Genomic DNA, 25,212 nt, shown 5'->3' on the forward strand with positions numbered 1-25,212 from the left:
TGCATTTCCTGTTAGTACAACGGGGGGTTTAGCAGGGGAGAAGGCAAAGAATGCATTCAAAACACTGTTTCCAAAACATTTATCTTCAATTGTTCTAAGATATTATGCCTGAAATCAGGAAAGAAAATAAAACCTTAGATTTAAAAAACATATTATCACCACAGTGAAGAGTGAAAGAACAGTTGGTATTCGGGCATTTGACAGTGTGGGCCCTGCAGAGGTGCAAACAGTGGCGCATACTCCCTGCTCTATGAATCCAGCACTGGTAGCAATGATTAGAATACTGTATCTCATTCCCATCCTGCTTGCCTAAGTGCAGGGATAAAGATGGGTAGCTTAACAAACATTTGTTTTCTCCAAGAAAAAGGAAGGATTTGAAATTCTCTGTAGATAATGAAACACTTGCTATTTTCTTTTTTTGCATAGTTCCCCTTAAAGCTTTTTCTTTGTGCTCAGGAAACATGTAAAAACCCTTGTACTGGATAAAGCTTCCCATTCATTAAAAAATAGCAAGCCTCTCCAATCCTGTGACAGCCAGACATGAGGAGCCTCCTGATGTGATGGGATTAGTACACGCATCACCTGTGCAGCATTCCGGGCAAAAATGTTTAATCTGAATTTAATCATGAGGAAGCAATCGGGTAAACCTGGAATGGGAAACATTCTACCAGACAATGGCCTGAATGCTCGGAACAAGTCAGTGTCATGAAAAGCAAACAAAACAAAAGGCAGGGGAATTGTTCTAGATTAAGAGAAAGAGACAAAACAACCAAATGCACTGGATGGACCTTGACTGGACCCTGGAGACCCTGGATTAGGAGGAAAAGTGCTTCAAAAGACATTTTGAGGACAATTGGAGAAATTTAAATTTAGACTATGTGTCAGATATTATCATTGAATCGAACTAACTTTCTAGGTACAGTAATGGTGTCCTCCTCATGTTCTCCTTAGGAGATGCACACCAGAGTCTGCAGGGGAAACATGTCAGGGCGTCTCTCACTTTCATGGACCCCGCAGGCCCTCCTGGTCCAGTGCAGAGTCCAGCCCTGCGACCAACCACTCAGCACTCATCTCAGTAATATTTCCTCAATTTCTACTCCTTTCCCCCAAGACTAAGCGGCAAACTACGGAAGTCCCAGGGAGAAAGGTATTCGGCCCTGCAATTCCCATACTGTTCCCACAACATACACACACACCAAGGTTAATAGTTCTAATTCTCAACATACAATTGTACTAAATGGAAATTCTAAGTATTTTTCTAAGTGATATGACCTAATATGATCAATATCACATCTGCCCCATGACATTTCATTTCTTTAAGAGTTCTTAAACTATACATCCCAGATTACCGGTCAGAGCAAATATATTCCAAAAATAAAAATATCTTTACTACTTTTCTCATTATAAAAGCAATGTAAGTATTTCACAAAAAAGAAATTCAAAAAATGAAAATAGGGCCTCCCTGGTGGCGCAGTGGTTGAGAGTCCGCCTGCCGATGCAGGGGATACGGGTTCGTGCCCCAGTCTGGGAGGATCCCATATGCCGCGGAGCGGCTGGGCCCGTGAGCCATGGCTGCTGAGCCTGCGCATCCGGAGCCTGTGCTCCGTAGCGGGAGAGGCCACAACAGTGAGAGGCCCGCGTACCACAAAAAAAAAAAAAAAAAAAAAAAAATGAAAATAAAGCAGGAAACTAAAATCAACTGTAATTTCACTACCTAGCCACAATCACTGCTAATAAGTTGGTATATGTCCTTCCAAATGATCTTTACACAACTTTTACCCCCTAATTGATGATACATAAATTTTGGTTTTCCTCCACTTTATATATTGTAGACATCTTTCTATTTCTATGAATATAGATCAACATTATCTAAAGGGACTGCATATTACACACCATGTTATGGATGTAAGTTCATCTTCATCACCTATTTTTCACTATTATGACAATAGTTACATGAATATCGTTGTACCTAAACCTTTGTGTCCTTGTACAACTATTCTTTGGACTTATTTCTTAGAAGCATATATTCTCCACGTTGCTATGTTCACCAAACGGTGGGTTGTACCAACCTATATGCCCACCACAGTGTAGGAGATGACCTTTTCCCCAACCAAGAATCTTTCAAATCTTTCAGGATGACACAAAGTAAATGGTATCTCATTCCTGTTTTTGTTATAGTTATCATAAGTCTGGACATCATTTTAGTGTTTACTGTTCACTTGTTTTGCTTTTGTGAATCTTTAGTTCATGACCTTTTCCCACTTTTCAGTTAGGATGTTCATCCCTTTCTTATGTACTTTCTGAGTATTTTACACCAACTTTTTGTAACAGTATATTTTTAAAAATATTTTTCCAGTTAAATCTTTGCCCTGTAACTTGGCTTATGAATTTTTTCCAAAAACGCTTTTTAAAATTTTATGTGGACAGCTATATCAATATTTTGTCTCGTTACTTATTTTTTTTTTTTAATAAATTTATTTATTTATTTATGGTTGTGTTGGGTCTTCGTTGCTGTGTGCGGGCTTTCTCTAATTGTGGTGAGCGGGGGCTACTCTTCGTTGCGGTGCATGGGCTTCTCATTGTCATGGCTTCTCTTGTTGCGGAGCACGGGCTCTAGGCACGCGGGCTTCAGTAGTTGTGGCACGTGGGCTCAGTAGTTGTGGCTTGCGGGCCCCAGAGCGCAGATTCAGTAGTTGTGGCACATGGGCTTAGTTGCTCCGTGGCATGTGGGATCTTCCCGGACCAGGGCTCGAACCCGTGTCCCCTACATTGGCAGGCGGATTCTTAACCACTGCTCCACCAGGGAAGCCCTCGTTACTTATTTTTGTTTTTGTTTCTACTTTGATGTAAGCAGACTTTCATTCATTTTTCAATATATTCTAGGCAATGGGATAAATAATACAGCAACTCTGCCCTTAACAAGTTCTCAGGCTTAGAAAACTAAGTTTGTGCCTTTAAAATCTTAGACTTTACTAACTGGGAAAAAAAAAAAATCCAGGCCAACCCCTTCACTTTACAGATAAGAGGTGGGTAAATCTGAGACCTGAGAGACGGCCTTGACCCTGGTCAAAGAAGAATCTGATGACACAGTCAGGAGAGAATGCAGAGGCCGCGCCGCCAGCCTGTGGAACGGGGGCTCACAAAGTCCCTCAGTTTGCTCACCTGTGAAACAGTTCCCAAATCTATTCTGCACGATCTACGGGCTGTTGTAGGGTCAAATGAGGAAATGATAGCTGTGAAATCCCCCCCTTGGTACACAGTAAGCCCATGAGGAACAGCTCTAGTCACAGCAGTAATGAGTATCATATATATATGTACGTATGTACCTATATGTGCAGACACACTACACACACACGCGTGTACATGCACACATGCACACACACCCCTCTGTTCCTGATTTCCTGCCACTAGGAGAAAGACTATCACTATTTGAAATGAAGACTGACAACCATTGCTCTTTTGGTTGTTTGGGGTTTTTTTTCAGCCTCCTTGCTAGCTTACAACTTCAGACTCTCAGGCATCTTCTCTTCCCTCTAGTTGCCTTCTCGAGCGATGGGCGTGAGCAATGCTGAACTGACTTCGTTCCCCGAGGGAAGCAAAATCTGGCAGAGAAGTTAACACAATTTCCTTGTAAAGGTCGAAATAGAAAGGGAGGTGCACACACATGTCTGTTCAGGACTCCGACAATCTGCCTGAACAGCAGCCAGGGTTTCTTATGAGTCACAGGACGATAAGGATGAACTTTCACTGCTGAAACCCTGCCCTCTCACAGCCTTGGGTCTTTCCCCAGCACAGCGATCACAGTGGGAGGGAGGTGGACTCCCAGAGGACTCACTTGTTGTGAGTCAGAAGTTTGCTGTGTGCCCGCCATGAATTTTCTCCACTTACGGCTGATGGAGACCATTGCCCTGTCCTCATCAATCCTACCCAGTTCCCAAAATTTATACACACATTGTTTCTCTCCTGAGGAAGACCAAACCTTGCTCTCTGCAGAGAGCATGCTGTCTTCAGTGAGAAAAATAAGCCAGGCCAAGTTCTAAGACAGTGAAATATCAGGCACCTGCAAAACAGCACAGCAAAAGCGCATCTGGCAAAGGCATCCGTAGGAAAGGGGAAAATGGAACAGGAAAATGCTCCTACGTTCCAAGGTCGGGGTCTGGGGTGAGCAATCCTCCCCTCCCCTCCCAAGCATTAGAAAGGAGATGCTGACATTGGATTAAGCCAGGAAAGGAAAATCAATCTGCCCACAGGCTGCGCAGACAGCTCTGCTGTGAGTGGATGTGTTCCCGGTTTCCCGGCAGGCGAGTCAAAGCAGAACCCTCAGGGATTTGCCCCAAGTCTCGACTGCCATCTGGAAATAAAGCCAGCATGATTTGCAGAATAACGCTCTTGGAGATCAAGGAAGTGGCCTTAGGCTGCAGTGTGAGGAGGCTGGTTGGGGGGATGGAGGGGATTGACAGGGACAGTAAGACCGGACACACTGCCTAAAAGTCCCTGAATTTCTGTCCAAGTCTTTACAGTTGGGATTGGTTCTCACTGGCTGGGATGAAAACCACTTGAAGGCTCAGACACAGAATGACCTCTCTGAGTGCTGAGAAAGGAGGAAAGGTGAATTAGAAGAACAGACGAGAACTCACCCAATGGTTGGGCTGATGTTGTGGTCAAAGTGATCCTGGACAAAGCGACACACGATGCTCGATTTCCCGACACCGGTGTCCTGGAAGAGGAAGAGAACACAGCCGTGAAGATCAAGGCTGCCGATTCTGACCGAGTCTAAACAGAACCCAGGACACGGGAGCTTACTTCCAGTTGGTGGGAAGGGGGATATCTTCCTCTATTTCATACCAGCATTTTCAACAATGAACTCGTATTGCTTTCATAAAATGAAAAGTAGTATGGTAAAAATAAGTTTAAGAAACACGTCCCGGGCTTCCCTGGTGGCGCAGTGGTTGAGAGTCCGCCTGCCGATGCAGGGGACATGGGTTCGTGCCCCGGTCTGGGAAGATCCCACATGCCGCGGAGCGGCTAGGCCTGTGAGCCATGGCCGCTGAGCCTGTGCGTCCAGAGCCTGTGCTCCGCAACGGGAGAGGCCACAACAGTGAGAGGCCTGCATACCACAAAAAAAAAAAAAAAAAAAAAGAAACATGTCCCATCTATACACAATAAGTAACCTAGAACTGGCATGTTCACAGTACATTTATTTCCAGAAATTTGGAAATTTTTGGAGGGTTCTAAGACATATGGCAATGCATCACATTGTTTTGCTAGAAATAAAATTGATTTTGTTCAAAACTTTAGCACTCTAAAAAGATGTAATCTATTTTTCTAGGTATCGCCCTGTAAAAATGATGAATTCTAATTATTGCCTTTCTAGCATTTTCTCTCTAGAATCGGATGGCTGCATAAGAACCTCCAGTTTTGCTCAATTATATAAAGGTCGCATCTCAGCTCTTTCTCTGTTAAATAATTCTTCAAAGCTGATTAGGATAGGGGTCCAGTTACACACTGGAACTAGGACACATGCGTTTTTCTGCAGTCCCTTCCACAACACTTGGTCAAATGGTTCAAGGAATACAAAACACAAATTCACAAGGTCAAAGAGATGGGAGAAGAGACAACCATCAGACCAGTGATGACAGCGAGAAGCAGTGTTGGGGGAGGGTGTGTCACTGGAGCCAAAGGTCCTGCAGGGAGGAGAGCAAGTCAGTCCACACCCACATTCCCTGAAGGTATCAAGAGCTGGAAGGCAACGCTGGAATCAGAATCAGGTGAAAAGCTGCACAAAATAACACCCTGGGTGCCCCAGGCACATAACCAGGGGAGGGACATTCCATAAGGACCCAGGAGGCTGACTCTCCAGGAAGTGTGTATCAGCCACCGGCTGGCTCGGGACTCCACATGCAGCTCAGGGGGCCCCGGGGCTACTGCCCTGGCCTGTGGGACCCCAGATGGAAGGGGCGAGGGTGCCCCTCTGGGGAAGAGGAAAACCCTGCAGACCCTGATATGTGGCGTCCCCCAACTACAGGCCACGTGTGCACCCACCCACAAGCCCCTGTGCAAACAGAGCTTTGGGGATGTGTTTTAATCTTTTAAAAAGAAAGGCTCAGCTAAGAAATACCAGACATTTATACCCACAAAAAAAAGGGCAGGATGCGATTTTAGAAGATCATTCAGAAAGTTAAGAGGGACCTCTCAGAAATTAAAAATACGATGGTAGAAGTGGAAATTTCAAAGGAAGAGTTACAAGGTGAAGTCGAGAGACTGCCCAGAAAGCAGCGGAAGGAGAGCAAAGCAACTGCCCCAGCTGCCAGCAGCTGTGCTTTGAGAGTGGCTGCAGGGCGCACGGAGAAGTCCTGTCGCCCTGCTCTGAGGGCATCACACAGACTTGAGAGGGATAGTGAAAGGGAAACGAGACACATTTAGCCCAAGAAGGAAAAAAAAATACTGATACACTTCTCTTGAAAGTATAACGTTAAAAGCCTACAGATCAAGGAGAAAATGCTGAAACTCAGAAAAAAGGTGTTTTTCTCTAGACACTGAAATATGAAATGAGATTTGAAACACCACTGCCCATCTGAATTACGGGCACGCCCTCTCGTTCCTACATTCAGGGGACCATGGCAGCAAACCTGGGGCAAGAGGGCTGTGGGCTCAGGATCCTCATCAGAAAGTCAGTGTCCAGAAGGCGTCACCTCCCGGTGCACGCGGCCTGCAGTGGTCCCGAGCCCCAGGGAAAGCGCACCAAGCACTGTCTCTCTGCAGTGTGGGGATTGCTGTGCGGAGCTCAGAGAGGTGAGGACAGAATGGAAACATCAGCTCCTCTGACTCCAAATCAACGCCGCTATTTCTGAGCTGCACCTTCGGGAGGGACTACAGCTAACATTCCTCACTCCCCGCAAACCACAAGGCCCTCCTTCCCATCTCAGCTGCTCTTAAAGCCCCCGTGGATGAGCAGACCCTTGCCATCCTGCGGTCCTCGCAGCCCCGGAGACACTGGACACGGAAGAACTGGGCTGCCACCCAGGCCGCCCTCCTTCCCAGCTCGGACAACGGCCCCTTGACAGCCTCCGCCCGGCAGCAGGGCGCTGCGCTCACCCTCTAAGGGAGGGGCTGGCTCCAGGGCTCCAGCCCGAAGGTGCATCCTTGGGGTCAGGATTCTGCTCCGGGGGCATGTTTTGGAGTGCATCCATTTGCTCTACCCAAGGGCTCAGCTCAAAACTGGCTCCAAATCCTCCAAACAGCCCATGGATCCTGCGAGGCCAACCCTTAAAATCCCCTTAAAGATGAAATGTTCCAAAGCCAAAATTCCAAATTATTCATCATCTTCTCTGGGTAACTCAAGCTAAAATACCCCTGGTCCTGCATAGTTAAAGCAGCCAGCCTGCTCAAATTTAGATTGAAGTTCATTCTTCCAACAAATACACTCAGGGTTTCTTTTCTTTTTATAATTTAACTCCCAACTTCTCTCTCTTATACAATTGACAGGAAGGAAATAACAGGACAAAAGGATAGGCAAAATTTTAGTTTGTCTCCGAAAGGAAAATATTCTTACAAAGCACGGCCTAAATCATCTTGCGGGGCCAATGGCTTTGTGATGACCTGAGGACCTCGTCCTCCCGTGCCTGCTGTTCCCCCTCCAGCCACGAGGGGAAGGCCCGGCTTGAGGATGGCAGAGGAGCCAGGCAGGATGCCGGTGCTTCTCATGAATCACTCAGCTTGGTGACTTCCTTTTCCTGCAGGACCTCATTCAGACCGTGACACACACACACACAGGAGGAAAACGCCCTGAGTCATGACTATCCCACAGGAAATCGCAAAGGTCTGAAGCAGGAAATCCTGGGTGGATAAGGAGGCAGAGGAGAAAGAGAAGGGCCGAGGCCCAGGCTGCTCATGGCTCTCCATGGCCCCGTTACTTCCGGTGGACTTGACACCGATGGAAGGAAGCTCATTCGCTTCCTGAGATGAGGAGACTGTCACAGCCCTGTCCAGCCTCTAGCTCTGCACAAGAGGAAGCTGCGTGGCTGCTGAGGTCACACAGCAGGCCACAGAGTCAGAACCTAATTTTCTGAGTCCCGGTGAAATCCTTAAAGGCTCTCATCAGGTTAAATCAACCGCCCTGCCAAATGTAAATTTCTTTTAAAAAAAGTCCATTTCTAGAACCCACAAGGAATGCTTTTACTATTGCTTTCCAGACTCTACTTCCATAGTAGAGTCACATGTCCTAAAGATACGTCTGCTGGGTTTTGCCTTAATGAAAGGGAGACATATTGCCAACTACCGGGGAGGCATTAGAATAAAACCAGTTTTTTTTTTTAACTGAAGTATAGTTGATTTATAATGTCATGTTAGTTTCAGGTGTACAGCACAGTGATTCAGTTATACATACACACACATCTATATCTGTATACTCTTGTTCAAATTCTTTTCCCTTATAGTATCTTACAAAATATTGAGTACAGTTCCCTGTGCTGTACAGTAGGTCTTTGTTGTTTATCTATTTTATATACAGCAGTGTGTATATGTTAATTCCAAACTCCTAATTTATCCCTCCCCGCCTTTCCCTTTTGGTGACTATAAGCTTGTTTTCTATGTCCATGGCTCTATTTCTGTTTTGTAAATAAGCTCATTTGTTTTTTTTTTTTTTTTTAGATTCCACATATAAGCGACATCATGTATTTGTCTTTCTGCCTGGTTTACTTCACTTAGTATGATAATCTCTAGGTCCATCCATGTTGCTGCAAACAGCATTATTTCATTCTTCTTATGGCTGAGTAATATTCCATAGTAGATATATACCACATCTTCTTTATCCATTCATCTGTCGATGGACATTTAGGTCGCTTCCACAAGAATAAAACCAATTCTGACTGCACAAAGCAAGAATAAAATTTAGTACAATCCTCCCTGGGGGATAATCAGGATTTCTTTGTATCCTAACTTGTACGGTTGATACCAGAGCCATTTTGAGGCCGAGCTATCGGTTCCTGGTACTTCCTGGGAAATGGATCCCTCTTCTGATATTCCTCCCATAGACGTTATTGCTATTATTTGGGGCTAATAATACAATTCTCTGTGAACAATCACATATTCTGCCATGACACTCTCTGCTGTTTGAACGGTCCCAATTATTAATCATGTGTAAATCTGTAATTATGGAATCACGAACCACAAACTTTCAGCTGCTGCCACATAAATCTCTAGGTGTCACTTAATTCACTCCTGGACTAGGGCAACAGGCTGCAGGTAGGGTTCCCACCTCTCAGAATAGAGAACGGGAAATCCTAGGCAGCTATATCTCTGCTACATGATACTGCTCTAATGGAAGACATCACAAATCAACTCAGGACACATTATTTCAGGAACCTTTTCAACACAGCTCTGCAGAGAATCACTACGGCCCGATCAAGGTGGGTTCCCAGGACAGACAGCTGCCCCCTCCCGACCTTCCACCCACTCCTCCCAGCCACTCCACTCCAAACTCACGAAGCACTGCTCTACAGACGCTCTAGACATCTTTACAGGCAGTAAGGTTGAGAAACTAATAAAGAATGTATACTGTTGATAATATTATAAATCCACATGTGTCTTATGGAAAGGAAACTGCAAATGATAACAAGACCTACAGACTCAGGAATTCCATTCCTAAGAATGCAGTTAAAAGAAGGGAAGAAAATTAGCACAAAAAAAGTTCACTGAGGTATTATTTATAAAAAGTGGAAATCACCTAAAACATAATTTTAAATAAATTATGGCATAGATGGTACTCATGAAGCTTTCATCTCAGACCTATCAAAACATCAAAGAGGGCTTCCCTGGTGGTGCAGTGGTTGAGAGTCCGCCTGCCAATGCAGGGGACACGGGTTCGTGCCCCGGTCCGGGAAGATCCCACATGCAGCGGAGCGGCTGGACCCGTGAGCCATGGCCACTGAGCCTGCACGTCCAGAGCCTGTGCTCCGTGATGGGAGAGGCCACAACAGTAAGAGGCCCACGTACAGCAAAAAAAAAAAAAAAACCCATCAAAGAGGTAGAATACTATTTGCACACAATGTGAACTATGGAAATGATAACTCCAGCATCTGTCTCTGGTCTGGCAATCAGAACCCAAACAGCAAGGATTTTTACATTTATTTGTTTATTTGTTTCACTCAGTCACCCATTTATTTAAGTGTTTAGACTTTAAGCGTTACATTACTTCTAAAAAGCCTTAAGTGTCTGATGTGTCGAGAAGGAGTTAAGTTAGGAATTTAGGAGGATGAGAGAGGCCAGCCAGGTCTTGTGGGTGGAGAGAAACAGGCAGAACTGCGGGGTGGCTGACAGTTTGATCCTCTGAGCCCAAAAGTGAGGGAAGCTGAGAGCAGGGTGGAGTCTGACCCAGGGGAGTGAAGGCCTTGTCCAGGACACTGGACACACTCCTGCACGTGACGCCCATGTGGGGAGGCACTAGACTTTGTTTACTCTCATGGGAAAAACTGCTTACAGACCGAACTTTAAGCATACAAATAGCATAAATGAATTTAAGCATCTAGATTGAGGTCCCAAGGACAATAGTGAACACAGCTTGGAAAAGTCCACAATCCTCTAGATGTATATGAACACAATCTCAAGTCCACACAGAGGGAATAAGGTGCCATGTCTGAGGTGCAAAAAAGGCCCAGGAGAGGGGCTTCCCTGGTGGCGCAGTGGTTGAGAGTCCGCCTGCCGATGCAGGGGACACCAGTTCGTGCCCCGGTCTGGGAGGATCCCACATGCCGTGGAGCGGCTGGGCCCGTGAGCCATGGCCGCTGAGCCTGCGTGTCCAGAGCCTGTGCTCCGCAACGGGAGAGGCCACAACAGTGAGAGGCCCGCGTACCACCCCAAAAAAAAAAATGCCCAGGAGAAATGTAAAAAAATCCTGCTAGAGAATATGAAGAAATAAGCAAAAATGAGGAGTCTGAAAGCCCCAAGAGAGATGATTAGATGGTTCAACAGGGAACATAGGCACACGTCTACTTCCTTTATCTCACTGGGTGCTCATGACAACCCTTCAGAGGACAGATGTACTGTCCACACTTCCACGTTAGGAAGCTGTGGTCTAAACGTTTATGTGACTTGCCTGCAGTCCTATAATCAGCAAAGGCTTCATTGACCTTCAGACTTCCCCTCCCCCATACCCACTGGCCAAACCATCTCTCTCCAGAAGGCATGAGTCCATGCCCTCACTGCCTTACTGGTGCCTGTGCAGTCCGCAAGATACAAGGACGGGAGGCAAGATTAAGTCCTGATCCCTGCAGCCAGATCACTTACACATCAGACCTAAACTTTCAAAGGAATCAAAGACAGAGCCGTAGTGACTGAGACCACACAGGCCACCCCAAGACGTCAATGGGATGGCTGACAGCTGTGTTCCAAACTGCATTTGTTGGCCCATCATTTGAAACTCAGGTGTGTATTCTTCTGTTGACATAATGCTGTAAATAAATGATTATTTCCCAAGCTTGCCCCTGCACTATAGCACTCTACAACAGAAGACCCCGACATCCATTTGTACTATTGTTTCCATAGGAAAATTTACTCTACTTTCAACCTGGGGGTTGCAGCCAGTGTGAACCAGGCCTGCAGTCCAAGCAGAACGCCCCAGGAGTAAAGAGATCTTTGGGGAACACGGTCTCCTGCATTTGGACTCCAGTAATATTGCCAATAATCCCAACCTTCATAGGAGCAGGAGTGGGCCAAACAGTCATAAGGACAGTGACTAAAGCTCCTGCCACCCAGCCAGGCATTTTCTATGGAGAAATGTCAACTGTCACTTCTTCGAGCATCGTCTCTGGTCTATCATACCTCTTCTCACCTTCTGGGACTCCAACTGTGCCTGTATTAAACTTTCTTCCCTTACCACATATGTCTTTTATATTCTTTTCTATTTTCCATCTTTTTGTCTGAGTTTCAATTTGGAATTATTCTAACCTATCTTCCAGTTCTTTCTACAGATGTACCTAATGTGATGATGAACCCATTTACTGATTTCATGATATCAATTATTGTATTTTTTCACCATAAAATTTCTATTGTGCAGTTTTTGATTGCATGCCAAAGCTTGAAATCATGACTTTTATTTCCTTGAACGTAATGAACATACATGTTTTAACGTCCATGTCTGAGAAGTCCATTATCTAGATTATCTGCAGGTTCTGTCTCTATTGCCTGTGAAAAGATCTTCAGTCAAATCACCTTGTCTCCTCCTAGCACTGGTCAAGTTTAAATCTTGGAAGCATCCCTCCAGAGAAGGGAATTAGAGCAGCCTGTCTGGTGATGACCCCTGATCTTCTCTGACTCTTGGATGGGTGTTTAAAAAGCACAGTGATCTCACTTCTAGGATGTCATCCACCCCAAAAAAGCTGTTCCTAGTAAGAAAATATTTATACTGTTTTAAAATGCTGTCCTGGTAGCGCAGTGGTTAAGAATCCACCTGCCAATGCAGGGGACATGGGTTCGATCCCTGGTCCAAGAAGATCCCACATGCTGCGGAGCAACTAAGCCCGTGAGCCACAACTATTGAGCCCGTGCACCGAGAGCCTGTGCTCTGCAACAAGAGAAGCCACCACAATGAGAAGCCCGCGCACCGCAACAAAGAGTAGCCCCCACTCGCTGCAACTAGAGAAAGCCCGCACACAGCAACGAAGATCCAATGCAGCCAAAAAAAATGCTGTCCCTTTCTACTATTGTTAAATTTATTTGCCTCTTGCTATTACAGAGTTGGCAGATCTGGAGGATTCCGAAGTCTAGCAATCTTTCCGTCATCAAGTGCTCTGGCTCCAGAGAGGGGGTGGCTTCTCCACCCTGCTGGTGGCAAAGGAACGTCCTAGAAGTTCTAGGGAAGCCAAGGTCATATATTGGGCATGAGAAAAGGGGGGCAGCAGAGGCCCCATCCCTCTCCCGGCCCCGGTTCAGAAAGAAGTCCTCCTCCTGCCTGACTCCTCAGACAAGTTAAAGAAGGAAAAGAAGAAGGAAGACACTTCTTAAATGGGGAAGAAGGCCAAGTTCCATCACCCCTTCACTTCCGTTATTCTTATAATAGCTCCCACTGCTTCTCGGCGTTTCCAGAGAGCACTCTGTGCTGATGTACAAACTCTGTGCAGCTAAGCAGAAATTTCAGAGAATCTGAGTCTTAGAAGGTGTGACCTTAACTGTTCTAAAAAATTTTTAACCCAGTGTTTTACTTAAATCGCACTTCCTGCCCAAGGAACCAACTGTTCTTTTACCACCTTTGTTTCCTCTCAAGCAACGCACGTGTGGGCTGATGAAGGGGCAAGACAGGTCACCAGACAAACGGCAGAGACACGAGCTGCCCTGTTCCTGGCGGGGAACCCACTGGCTCCATGGGACACACCTGGCCTGCATAGGCTCCCGGCACCAATGTGGGATTTTATTGTTATATTCTGTCGTGTTCTTACAAAACACTCAATATTCACGGTTCCCGAGTTGCAGATCTAGCAAGTAAGGATAAAGAATGATCATAATTGCAGCTTCTGAAGTGGTTCCCAGTGATCCCTGACTCCTGGTGTTTGGTCACCTGTGCGTGACCTGGACCTAACGACTTGCTCCTAAAAAGTAGAAAAATGGCGAAAGTGATGGACGTCAGTGCCCAGGTTAGGTTATAAAACACTGAGACCTGGCCTCCCCTTTCTCACCAAGCTCCCTGCCCCCAGCCAATGGGCTCCTGAAGCAGACACGGTCCTGGAAACGGACACATCAGAGCCCTGGCACCCAATGACCTTCCAGGGTGCTCTGCCCATCCTTAGGATCGGCTGGTACGGCCACACCATGAACTTACCCTTCAGGTGGGAGGGGCTGCCGTGAACCCCAAGGGCGCCGGAACTCGGATGAGGAGGCTTCGCCCTCCTCCCCTCCCCTCTTCTCCACCAGCCTCTGGAGCCTGGACTTGTCCTAAGGGCAGTGGAACCAACAATACCCACCAGGGGTGGAACTTTAAGAGGATTGGAGGGAAACCAAAACAGGAAACAGAGGCATTTAGGAGGCTGCGCTCATCTGCTGCATTTTTATTGAGCATCTACTATGTGCCGGGCATCTTCACAGATAACGGTGGCCAGTCTATCGTGTCAGAGCTAAGATTCCACATTGAGAGCTCGCCTGGTGCTCATGTTGGGCTGTGCAGGGAGGACAGAAGGAGCCGTCTTTGTTTTTGTTGTTTTTGACACATAGCACAAGCTTTATTCAGGGGCCAAAGAATAAAGGAGTGAGAACTAAGTTCACAGATCGACTTCTCACCCACCTGGCAAGAGGGATTTAATTTTAAAGGGTAAAGACAAAGGGAGGAGGAGGGAGGCTAAAGATGGGGAGGCAGATGCTTTAGTTTACAGGGGAAGGGGCAGGGCTTTTTCAAGGGAGTAGGGTGCCACCCTCCTTTTTAGGAAGGAACCGTTCTTACATCCCGACTCGGACAAGCCTGACAGCTGGCATCCTCAGACCACGTGCTCATCTGAATTAATGCTCGATGCTTCGCTGACCCCCAAACCGAGATCCTGTGTGATGTAGATAGTTAACTGCTGTGATCCTTAATCACGACACTAGATTATAGAGGATGCACATGCACCCTTGTCGGCTGCAAACAAGAGCAAACAGTCAACACACCTGTAGGGTACTGATAAGCTGGGGATACTAGCTTCTGCTCACAACGAACCTACCTTCCTGACTCTATCACTGTTCCCATTAAATAACCATAGTTTTTGACCCATGACATAGGAGGAATCGTCCTATACGTACAACAGTCAACTCTATCAAGCCCCAGGCTTGATTCCCACACTAGTGTCAGAAAAGGGACTTGCATGAAAGGGAGGAAGTGTGTCCGAGGGGGGGCTGGGCCTACAGAGTGTGAGAAAAGCCATCCCCATAACTATCACGCCGGCATGACTTTCTCATGGCTTAAGTTCCTTCGGTCAGCCGGCACTTCTGCAAGCACTTCAGAGACTTTACAAAACACACATAGAAGGCAGCAGTGGGAATCTCCAGCTCGAGGGAAATTACTAGCCCCCACATTTTCAATCTATGCTCTTTGGGAATAATGCTAAACTATCACACTTAGTTTAAGACATTCGTCCAGGAAACGCAAGGCTGCCTGCATCACAGCTGCCCCTGCCAGAAGAACCCTTACCTGGCAGCCTCTGAGCAGGGCTCAGCCTCCAGGGTCAAAGATGGGGCACCCTCTTACTTTCATTGTCCAAAGGAGAGAGACAGTGTGGCTTCTGGGGCTGGAGATGAAGATGGACCACGTGGATGAATTCCCCAGGAACAGCTTAAGTGGGTGCACTGCTGACAATAAGCAGTAAAGCCATGGATACGTGCCCTCTGATTCCTGCACGGTGTCCCCCACTGCTCCCCAGCCAAAGACCAGCTGAAGGTCAAAGACGAAAGCACATGACTGCAGATCCGCCCTCCACTGCTGGCTGGATGCTAAACTGCAGAGCCAACGCCATGTCATTAATGCTGAGGCACAGCTCTGGGCTGAAAAATACCAGCCACCACCCCCCACCCCCAGAATGGAAAACTAATCTGAAACCTTGTCAGACAGGAGGATGTTCCCGCTGACAGAGGTGAAGATCAAGGGTGCTGCCGTGAACCTGAGCTAAAAAGTAAGTGCACGTGCCCAGCTGAGCCAAAATTACAACGAAAGTGATGACTCAGGGAAAAGGGAAGAGAAGACAAAGACTCCAGGCAAAGCTCCAGGACAAATGGAGCTTCTGGGCTTCCAAGTTCCGAATCACGATGATCGATGAGCTGTTAACAACACCGACCATGTTAGTCACATGATGATGGTGATGGTGACGGCTGACGTTTTGTTCAGCTAGACTCCATGTTAACCTGCATCATCTTTTTAATTTTCAGCCCAAATCTCTGAGAGATGTACAACTATTGCCCATCACAGTTGGGAAAACAGGCCCAGGAAGGGTCAGCAATTGAACCCAGTCCGTGCTTCCAAGCCCGAGCTCTGGACCTCCATCCTTTACCCTAGTGCCTCCTGACAAACACCACCCGCGTCCCCACCCTGCGACAGGTGTGATGACGCATTTCTCTCCCGCTCGCTAACCCATCCCGCGTCTGAGACACAGCAGGCCCCGTGTAGGGCGCTGGCGAGTCAGTGGGATGCATCCTCTCCTGCAAGCGCAGGAGAGGCACACCCAGGAACGTGACCCAGAGCCAGACCTCAAGGTCTGGAGTTTTCTCTTCAGGACACAGAAGGAGCATCACGCCCAGGACAACATGCCCCCATCCCGGGGGAAGACTACTCAGCCCCATGGGGTTTCCTTGGCCCCTCACGATGCCCTTTCCATGATGTTCTGGCGCATGCCCTTGTTCACAAGTTCAGGAGAAACTGAAGCCATGGCCTTTCTTGACCTCAACCTGCATTCTGAAGGCTTTCCAGCTGGCAGAGCACTAACATTCATTACTGCGCTCGGCCTTCATGGTGACCCTCTGAGGTCATCATTCTCATCTCGCAGATGGAGAGCTTGAGGCCCAGTGCCCGTCATAGCACGCTGCTGGCAGAAAGGAGGTCCAGCCAATTCCAGGCCTCGGCCTCTCCATACGTTCTTTCCCCAACACGAAACCATCTCCAGTCCCAGGTCAACAAATCCTTAGAGAATCTCAGCGTGCGTGCGGGGCCAGAAGGGCTTTCAAAAGCAAAACGCGCAAAGGGGGTCAAAAGGCACAAACTTCCGGTTATGAGATAAACAAGTCCTGGGGATGCAGCAGATGGCTTGGGGACCAGAGTTAACAATACCGTGTTGTATATTTAAAAGTTCTAAGAGAGTAGGCCTTAAAAGTTCTCATCACAAGAAAAAAAGATCGTAACTACGTGAGGCGATAGATCTTAACTCGACATATCGTGGTGATCATTTCACAAGATACACAAAGGTCAAATCATTACGTTGTACACCCGAAACTAATGTAATGTTATACGTGAATTACATCTCAAAGAAGAAAAAAGATGCAAGCTAAAAAAGAACTTGGTCAGGTTTTCATAGAAATTAAAATGCTCTTATCATGCAAATATACACTGCATGAACCTAATAAAATAATTTGCAATTTTAAAAAAGATTGAACAAAATGTTAGAGTTATTTCATGTTGGTACAGATAACTTATCTTAACTAGAAATATGGGCAAAGTAAAAACAGAATTCTTTCCAAAAAAAAAAGTTAGGGAGGAAAAAGTCCAGAGCTAAGAAATGTCAAAGTGAAATAACAGGCAGTCTGTTTCCTATAAGTGAACAACTTTGGTTAATTTTTATATTAAAACATAATTTTATGTAAATAGGTATAGATACGTTGATAACAACCCCACAGCGTGGGTTACCTTCCTCTTCACGCTGATAGGAGGGTATCAGTACGTGTTTGAACATCATGTACCAACACTGTGAAATTCTGCTTGTGGATACATCTAGATCTGTGGATATAAATTTCTTTAAGAAGTTTATTTTAGGGTCAAGAAGGAAAATATGCAGTTTATGCTTCTCAAGGTAGGAGCTGTTCCCTTGTATGAATCACTGAATATTCCCAGAGACACTGTGGGTAAACATCCTACATGTAATGTGAACAAAGGACAAGTCCCACATTGCAGAAAATGAGCTGTGTATCCTCTGATAGGTGTATATCTATTTACAAGCGGCACATATGCAATACTGTATGTACTAAGATACTATACAATGTATAAGATATAATCAGAAATATAAATTTTAAGAGAATGATCTATTAGGATCTTCTCAATACTGTGCCACCAAATACAGAAAAATCCCTGGATGCTAAGGCTGGCGTAAGCTGCAACTGCCCCCAAGCCCCCGATTTCACATTTCTGCTCAACCAACCAGCCTCGCTGGTGTCACAGACAGACTTACAATAGACACAAGCCAGCGCTGGGGGAAAGGACTTTCAGTGTGCCTCGCTACCCACCCACACACATACAGAGGCTGGGAAACACAGGGATGAAGCCCTCTGAGGCTAGAGCCACACCGTGCAAAATGGAGGCTGGAGGCGGCCACCTTTCAACTCCCTGCATCGGAAAAGGGAAGCAGCTGTGCAGAGATACATTAAGCCAAGCAGCCCAAAGACAGGATTCTGGTACATCCCCTACCTTCCCGAGGCCCAGCAGCATTCCTACTTTGGGTTCTGTGGGACACCATGTATCTTTCTTACTTTTTTAACTGGGTCTCAAGTGCATGTTGGAACCTCCCAATGGCCACTAGCAGCACAGTAGGAGGCTGCCCATCCGAAGCTTGACCCCTAGGAGGAAACATCTGTAAGGATTTTACAGCTGACCCCTGGTCATATCGCACCATCTCCATGCCCCTTTCCTTCCGCCCCTGACTCTGTCATCACATCATCACGCATGCTATTTTTTTGCAGGAAGTTACGGCCAAACCACAACTTCATATGTGCTGCTCTCCCATCAAAAGAGAGCCTGGAAAAGGCCACCTGATGTCTGGGCCTGGCCAACACCAACACCTGGCTGCCTCCAGCCAAAGCATTAGGAGCAACCCCTCGGCCACTCACTAACCCTGGGTGTATTTCATTTGCATCACTGGTCACGGTCACGGTCTAAAGGCATTGCTACACATGCACTCAGAATTTAAGTGACTGAAAGCCATGTGCAGCCTCTAATTTGTTAGGAGATGTCCACTTCTATCTTCTAGCTTTACAAAAAGACAACTGATTGACTATTAGAAAACGAAACAAGGAAGGAAAATCATTGTCTAGGAAAGTCTAGGAAAGACAATGACTTGTTCCAGGAGTGAAATCATCTTTCTGGTTTCAATTTGGACCCTGTTGTCTGTTCATGTTCTGACTCTGGGGACCCATCACACACTGCCCTGCCTCCCCCACCAAATTCTCTCTCAAGCAGGCAGGAAGACTGAAGCTAGATTGAGGCAACCAGGCCAAAAGTTGACAGAATAATTTGGTCAGATGAACCAAAGGAAGTGTGTTTCTTCACTTGGTGGTTTTGACACCTTCAGGGGTGAGGAAAGGGATTGCAGACCTTCTCTGCCCTCAGAGCACAAACTTCTGCTCTATTGCGATCTGAGCACGTGACCCGAGCAGCTAATTTCAAACTCTGATTTCCTACCCACGAATCTGTGTCTTACCCAACCTGGCATAAAAGAGACTTTCCCAAGCGTCTGACGCATATGAAAACACGCTGGTAAATCCGCCTACACAGTCTCCTATTTTGTGTGCCTGCCTCTCTCCCAAAAAAGGATTAGGATATTTAAGAATGAGCTCCCAGCACACGCCCAGCCTGCATTTTTATGAGACGGGATCCTTTTCTGCTAAATGGATCTAAAGGGCAAACTGTAGCTGGCGGCCAGAAACACAGGGTCAGCCAGGACACACAGACAGCGGCAGCATCCTGCTGTTCTGCTGACCAAAGGAAAACATTTTGGAGCTTGAGTTTTCTATGACGTTTAATCTTGACTCTAGATCCAAACCGGCTCGCTGTTATGCTTGCTCAAGACAGTAGCAACAGGCTGGCCGGCAACACTGGCAACACTGCAGTATCCGTTGGCTCCTTCTCCAAAAAAGCCAAAACGTGCATCCCCAGTGCACAACTGTTCTCCGCAATATCCCCGCATCTGATAATGCCACGAACTCACAGAGTACCCTGGCGCCCCACCCTCTGATCCGTGGACTGGCTTACCAGCTACAATTCAATCTGGAGTTCAACAGCTGGGGAGATACAATGACCCAGAGCAAAGAAAAGGAAGAAATAAACAGCAAGGGCCGAGGCACCCAGGGATTAGGGGCTTCCTCGGCCCCGCCTTTTATCCTGGGGACCCATTCACCACGTAGCAGGGCAGGCAGGGGACACCCAGAAAGTCTCAGTGTGGTTCTCAGCCATGTGGCATCCCAGGGGGACAACCAGGACCTGCCACTCCTACAGGAGAGAAGAGTCTCCGAGATTTCTTTCTGTATGCACGCCAAGCTATAGAAATTATGCACACTCTCTTTTCTGGGCTAAAAGATCAAAATCTGATAGCCACTCTTGGGAATAATTTTGCAAACCTTAATCATAATTGTTTTGCTCTTCTGAGTTATTCCCTATCTCTTTTAACTGCAGGACAACATGAAGAGAACTCCAATAAAACAGAGACCCCAAGAGGTCATAGCCTGGAGTGTGAGACACACAGGCCACACACATCCGAGGGGATGCTGTAACAAAGGAGGAAGAGAAAATAACCGTCAGGGGTAAACCAGAAGCAGTGATAACCCCCACCTTCCCAAAAACTAGCTGCACAGGGGAGCAGGATCTGGGGGTGGTCAGAGTGTGGGTCTGGGGTCAGACGCACGAAATTTAAATTTCTTCCTAGTTCTCTCTGTGCTTCTGTTCCCTCCTCTGTAAAAGAGGAGCAATAGGAGGGCCTGCCTCATAGGATTGTCGTGAAGATTAAATGAGGTAACACGTCCACAGCACTTAGAACAGCGCGGGCATATCCCGCAAATGTTCATAAATGCTGATTATCATCATGACGATTACACAGCCATTCAAAAGAATAAAGTCCATCTGTAGGAGCCGATAGGTATGGAAAGCGTTCCAAGACATACTGATTGAAAAAATCCATTTACAAATTTGTAATGACACCTTTATTAAAAAAAAAATCTGGGTGTGTGAGCACAAGCACACAAGCCTGAAACATTTCCTTTAAAAAAAAATCACAAGGACACATTAACAGTGATGATCGAAGGTTAGGATGGCTGCACTTTTTATTCTATACCTTTCTGACGCATTTGAACTTTGTAATCCTATACAAAGGGTTCCTTGTATCTATTTTTAAGTATGAACAGATGTGATCCAGGTACAGGGATCAGGGTACAAATTCTGTATTCTTTAAGCTTCTCTATATAAACGTAACTTTTTACACTAACATTTTCTCCCCAGACCCCTTCATATCATCTAAATTTTAAACGGCCATCACCCAAATCATAGATTCTTGCCTCTGTGGGGTATGGCGCGTGTAATCTGTATGAATCAGCGTTACCAAAGCTGATGAGGTGGAAGTATTGGAAACTGCATGAGCCTGGGAACTCGTGGGAGTGTGCTTCCTGGGTCAACTCCACTGTCGGTGTCCTATGTGTCATGTGTTTCTGGTGGGAAAACATTAAAACTGCTGAGCTAAACCCTCCCCCTCCTAATTACTCAAATGTAAACTATTTCAGATGTGGAAGCTGCCTACGCTCGTTTTTGTTGCTGTTGAGGTGCAATTCGCATAACCCAAAATTAATCATTTTAAAGTGAACAATTCAGTGGCACTCAGTCCATTCACAGTGTTGTGTAACCACCCCCTCCATCTAGTTCCAAAACATTTTCTTCATCCCCAGTAACTCCATACTCATTAAGCAATTACTCACCATTCTCCCCGCCCCACAGCCTCTGAATCACACATTTACTTTGTCCCTATTGATTTACCTATTCTGGACATTTCATACAAATGGAATCATACAGTACGTGATCTTTCGTGAGTGGCTTCTTTCCCTTAGCGTCACGTTTTCAAGGTTCACTCACATTGTCCTGTGTATCAGTACTTCATTCCTTTTTAAGGCTGAATAATATTTCATTGTGTCTAAACCACAATTTGTTTATCCAGCCTCCACTGACGGACACTCGGGTTGTTTCCACCATTTTTGGTTGTTGTAAATAGTACTGCTGTGAACATTCACGTTACAAGTATTTGTTTGAGGTCCTGTTTTCCACTGTTTGCAGTATATACCTAGGAGTGAAATCGCTGGGTCACAGGGTAATTCTGTCTATAACTTTTTAAGGAGCAGCCAAATTTCCATTTTCCACAGCAGCTGCACATCTTATGTTTCCACTACCCATATATGAGGGCTCCAATATTAAGAGAAAAACTTCCCATGTCTTGAACCCTTTAGGATTAATTAGTTCTTCCGCATCCAGCTTCCTCTTACTAGGGTCCTTTCTTGTCACTAGTTAACCAGGAAGCACAGCGCACCTTTGTTATTTTTTGATTCTTTTAACATATTTGTTATGTTAAAGAAGAATTACCGTAGGCAAAATCCTGACTTGTAGATATAGAATGAACATGTGTTAAAGTCTTTATTAACCTCATTATTAATGAGAGTATTAGTGAGGTGTTACAACCAATTCACAGAAGTCAGAGAAGCACAAATTTATATGGATTAAAGGAATGATCCAATTAAAGGTTGAAATGAATTTACAAATGGACAAGAAACTGACTTTTTTTCCTGATGCTGGGGGAGGTCTTTTTTTTTTTTTTTTTTTTTTTTGCGGTACGTGGGCTTCTCACTGTCGTGGCCTCTCCCGTTGCGGAGCACAGGCTCCGGACGCGCAGGCCCAGTGGCCATGGCTCACGGGCCCAGCCGCTCCGCGGCATGTGGGATCTTCCCGGACCGGGGCACGAACCCATGTCCCCTGCATCGGCAGTCAGACTCAACCACTGCGCCACCAGGGAAGTCCTGGGGGAGGTCATTTTAACCACACAAATAGATGTTTTTTCCATGTCTGTAGACTGTAATTATTTTGCATTGCTATCAGTTATCTATAACTTACAGAGGCAAAAAGCAGACCAAGGACAAGAAAGGGCTAGAATCAGATACCCTGGAAGGCTGTTCTTTACACGATGCATAGTTTTCCACTGGGGACACCCAGAAATCTTTTCTGCTTATTCCAAATTTCCTCACAATATGACATAGGAAGTAAAAAGAGAAAAAAACTAAAGGTGTGGATGAGAAAAGGAACTAGGAGAGGCAACTCCACACTAAATAAAAATGAGAACTGAAATGGGAAAAGATTAATGGGCCAACGTGCACCATGGGGTCCCACGACCACTGCACAGTTGGGGAGGACACAGGCCACGCGTGCCACAGGAGTCCACATGGCGAAATCTGGGGGCTAACGAGGAGATCTCTCTGCAAACAAGACCCTGGTCTAAAAGGGAGGGCACCAAAGGCAGCGGCCACGGGACAAAGAACTGACTGGGGCTGCAAGACGGCAAACCCTGGCACTGAGTCGGACGGTGCAGAGGTCTGTCACCGCTGCCGGGGGGTGTGAGGGCCCAGAAGTATCAGGGATGACGAACAGGACTGGGTTTGGGCTGGGAAGGGAGGTTCCCTGGAGCACGTGTGGGTAGTGGAGACCCAGGAGTTTTCCCAAACCCATCCACGGTCCAGCCTGGCATGCACCTGGGAGCCCGGATGGGGAGTCGGCCCTCGTGTCAACCAGCCCTTGTAGAAACCTAGGCAGTCACAGGCTGGCTTCATATAAACACTCAGGTATTATTATTTGACTTAATGCAATACTTCTTCTTTAAGTGATTGAGATATATATATATATATATATATATATATATATATATATATATATATATATTTCAGTTATTACATCTGTCCTCTTCCTGCAACAAATGCATTGTTTTGTAGCTTTCAAGCATATGAAAATTATTTGTACATCTGATCATCATTCCTCCTCATATGCTGGTAATGCCTGTACAGGGAAAGTTATCACACACAACTGAAAAAGAAAATCACAATATTCAAGGAAAATAAATCATTTTAAGCAAAACTGTTTCCATCCAAAGTAGGTCTGGGGCTGACTTACTAAAGCATTGTCACTGGTCTTCAGAGCCTGTTTACACTGCTTTTTTTTTTGGCTGTGTTGGGTCTCTGCTGTTGCGCGTGGGCTTTCTCTAGTTGCGGCAAGCAGGGGCTACTCTTCGTCCCAGTGCGCGGGCTTCTCATTGCGGTGGCTTCTCTTGTTGTGGAGCATGGGCTCTAGGAGCGCGAGCTCAGTAGTTGTGGCACGAGGGCTCAGGAGTTGCGGCACACGGGCTTAGTTGCTCCGCGGCATGTGGGATCTTCCCGGACCAGGGCTTGAACCCGAGTCCCCTGCTTTGGCAGGCGGATTCTTAACCACTGCGCCACCAGGGAAGTCCCTACACTGCTTTTTAAATGGGCATCTTCCCATTTACGTTTATGAATAAAAACCTATCACTTATTAGAAGACAAAGAGCTATGACGAGAACTGAGAATAGCCTTAGCAAGCAGCTGGCGGAGCGAAGGCCCAACCCCCTCCCGGCCAGTTCAACAGGACTTGGCTGTTCCCTGTGGCATTAGCATTTCTTTACTCTTCCTGTTGGGACAAACGGGGTGATTGTTTGTGACAGGAACTTCCCAGAAGGCCCACCAGCTCTTCAACGGGAAGCATCCACAGGCAGTTTGCACCCTAGGATTCTATGAAACCCTCAAAAACCTTGCCTTGCTGTTTGCACCCATCCTGCATCGTGACAGTGATTCTTAGCCAATGACAATACTCTCCTGCTCGGAAAGACCTCCTTAAATCAAACTTAATTCTCAGCGTCGGACCTTGCCTTCCTCCACTGGCGCTGCCAACACTGGCTCTGCCGGGTGGTCAGCAAGGAACTTCAGTATCTCCCGGACAGGCTGTTGGTGAGGACGGCTCTGGACAGGAGAGAGGGTGGCCAGCCGGAGCCCCCATGACGCCACAGGCCTCCCATCAAGAGGCCACCGACTCCCCCTGCCTGACAGCAGGGCCCCCGCAGCACAGTAGGACCTGTGGGCACTGCATCAGCTCAGCAAAGACACGGGTGCCACGTGGAAGGCAGGGGAGCGTTTCCAGATGCCGTTCCCCCAGACGGCAATCAGGGCGCCAGTGAAAAGTAACCACACCTGGGGGAGGGCTTCCCAAAGCCGGGGTGGCAGCAGGGGCTGCCGAAGTGCTGGGAGGCAGACGGTGCCTTAAATGAAACACGCACAGAAGCTACAGGAAGCCCAGGCCAGGAGGCATGGCCCCACCCCCTCCCACAGCCCTGCGAAGCCAGCAAGGCACCAGGGGAGCTGCCCAGTAGCCCACATGTGGGACCCCGGCAGGGGAGGCAGAGATGGGAAAGAACGTGGCTTCCCAAAGGGCAGGTCCTCCCAGTGAAGGCTCATCAATTCCGACCCCACGACTTCAGTTCTTGTGATGTGTCTTTGTCACTTAGCGATGCCACCCAGTTCTGGAGCTGCCTATCCCAGGACCCTGTTTGCCACATCCCAGGGGTGCCACTGGCCACCTCACACTTCACAGCATGCGGTGCCCCAGCAGGAGTCCCACCTGCCTCAAAGCAGCACGTGCCGGGGTCTTGCCCAGGACCAGTAGCTTCCCTGACAGGGTCTGAGCTCAAGACCCAGGGA

General features: G+C 46.9%; 1 protein-coding gene across 1 annotated transcript in view; it reads right to left on the reverse strand.

Moving 5' to 3' along the window:
- Nucleotides 1-25,212, reverse strand: part of RAB31 (RAB31, member RAS oncogene family) — a gene marked incomplete at both ends in the record, with an annotated part of 108,900 nt that overhangs the window by 63,343 nt on the left and 20,345 nt on the right. The window contains one exon of the mRNA XM_079717372.1: nt 4,638-4,717. Coding sequence (XP_079573498.1) covers nt 4,638-4,717 — 80 coding nt within the window. The remainder of the gene's footprint in view (nt 1-4,637; nt 4,718-25,212) is intronic.

Source organism: Hyperoodon ampullatus (genome assembly GCF_949752795.1).
Source record: "Hyperoodon ampullatus genome assembly, chromosome: 13".
Classification (NCBI taxonomy): domain Eukaryota; kingdom Metazoa; phylum Chordata; class Mammalia; order Artiodactyla; family Ziphiidae; genus Hyperoodon; species Hyperoodon ampullatus.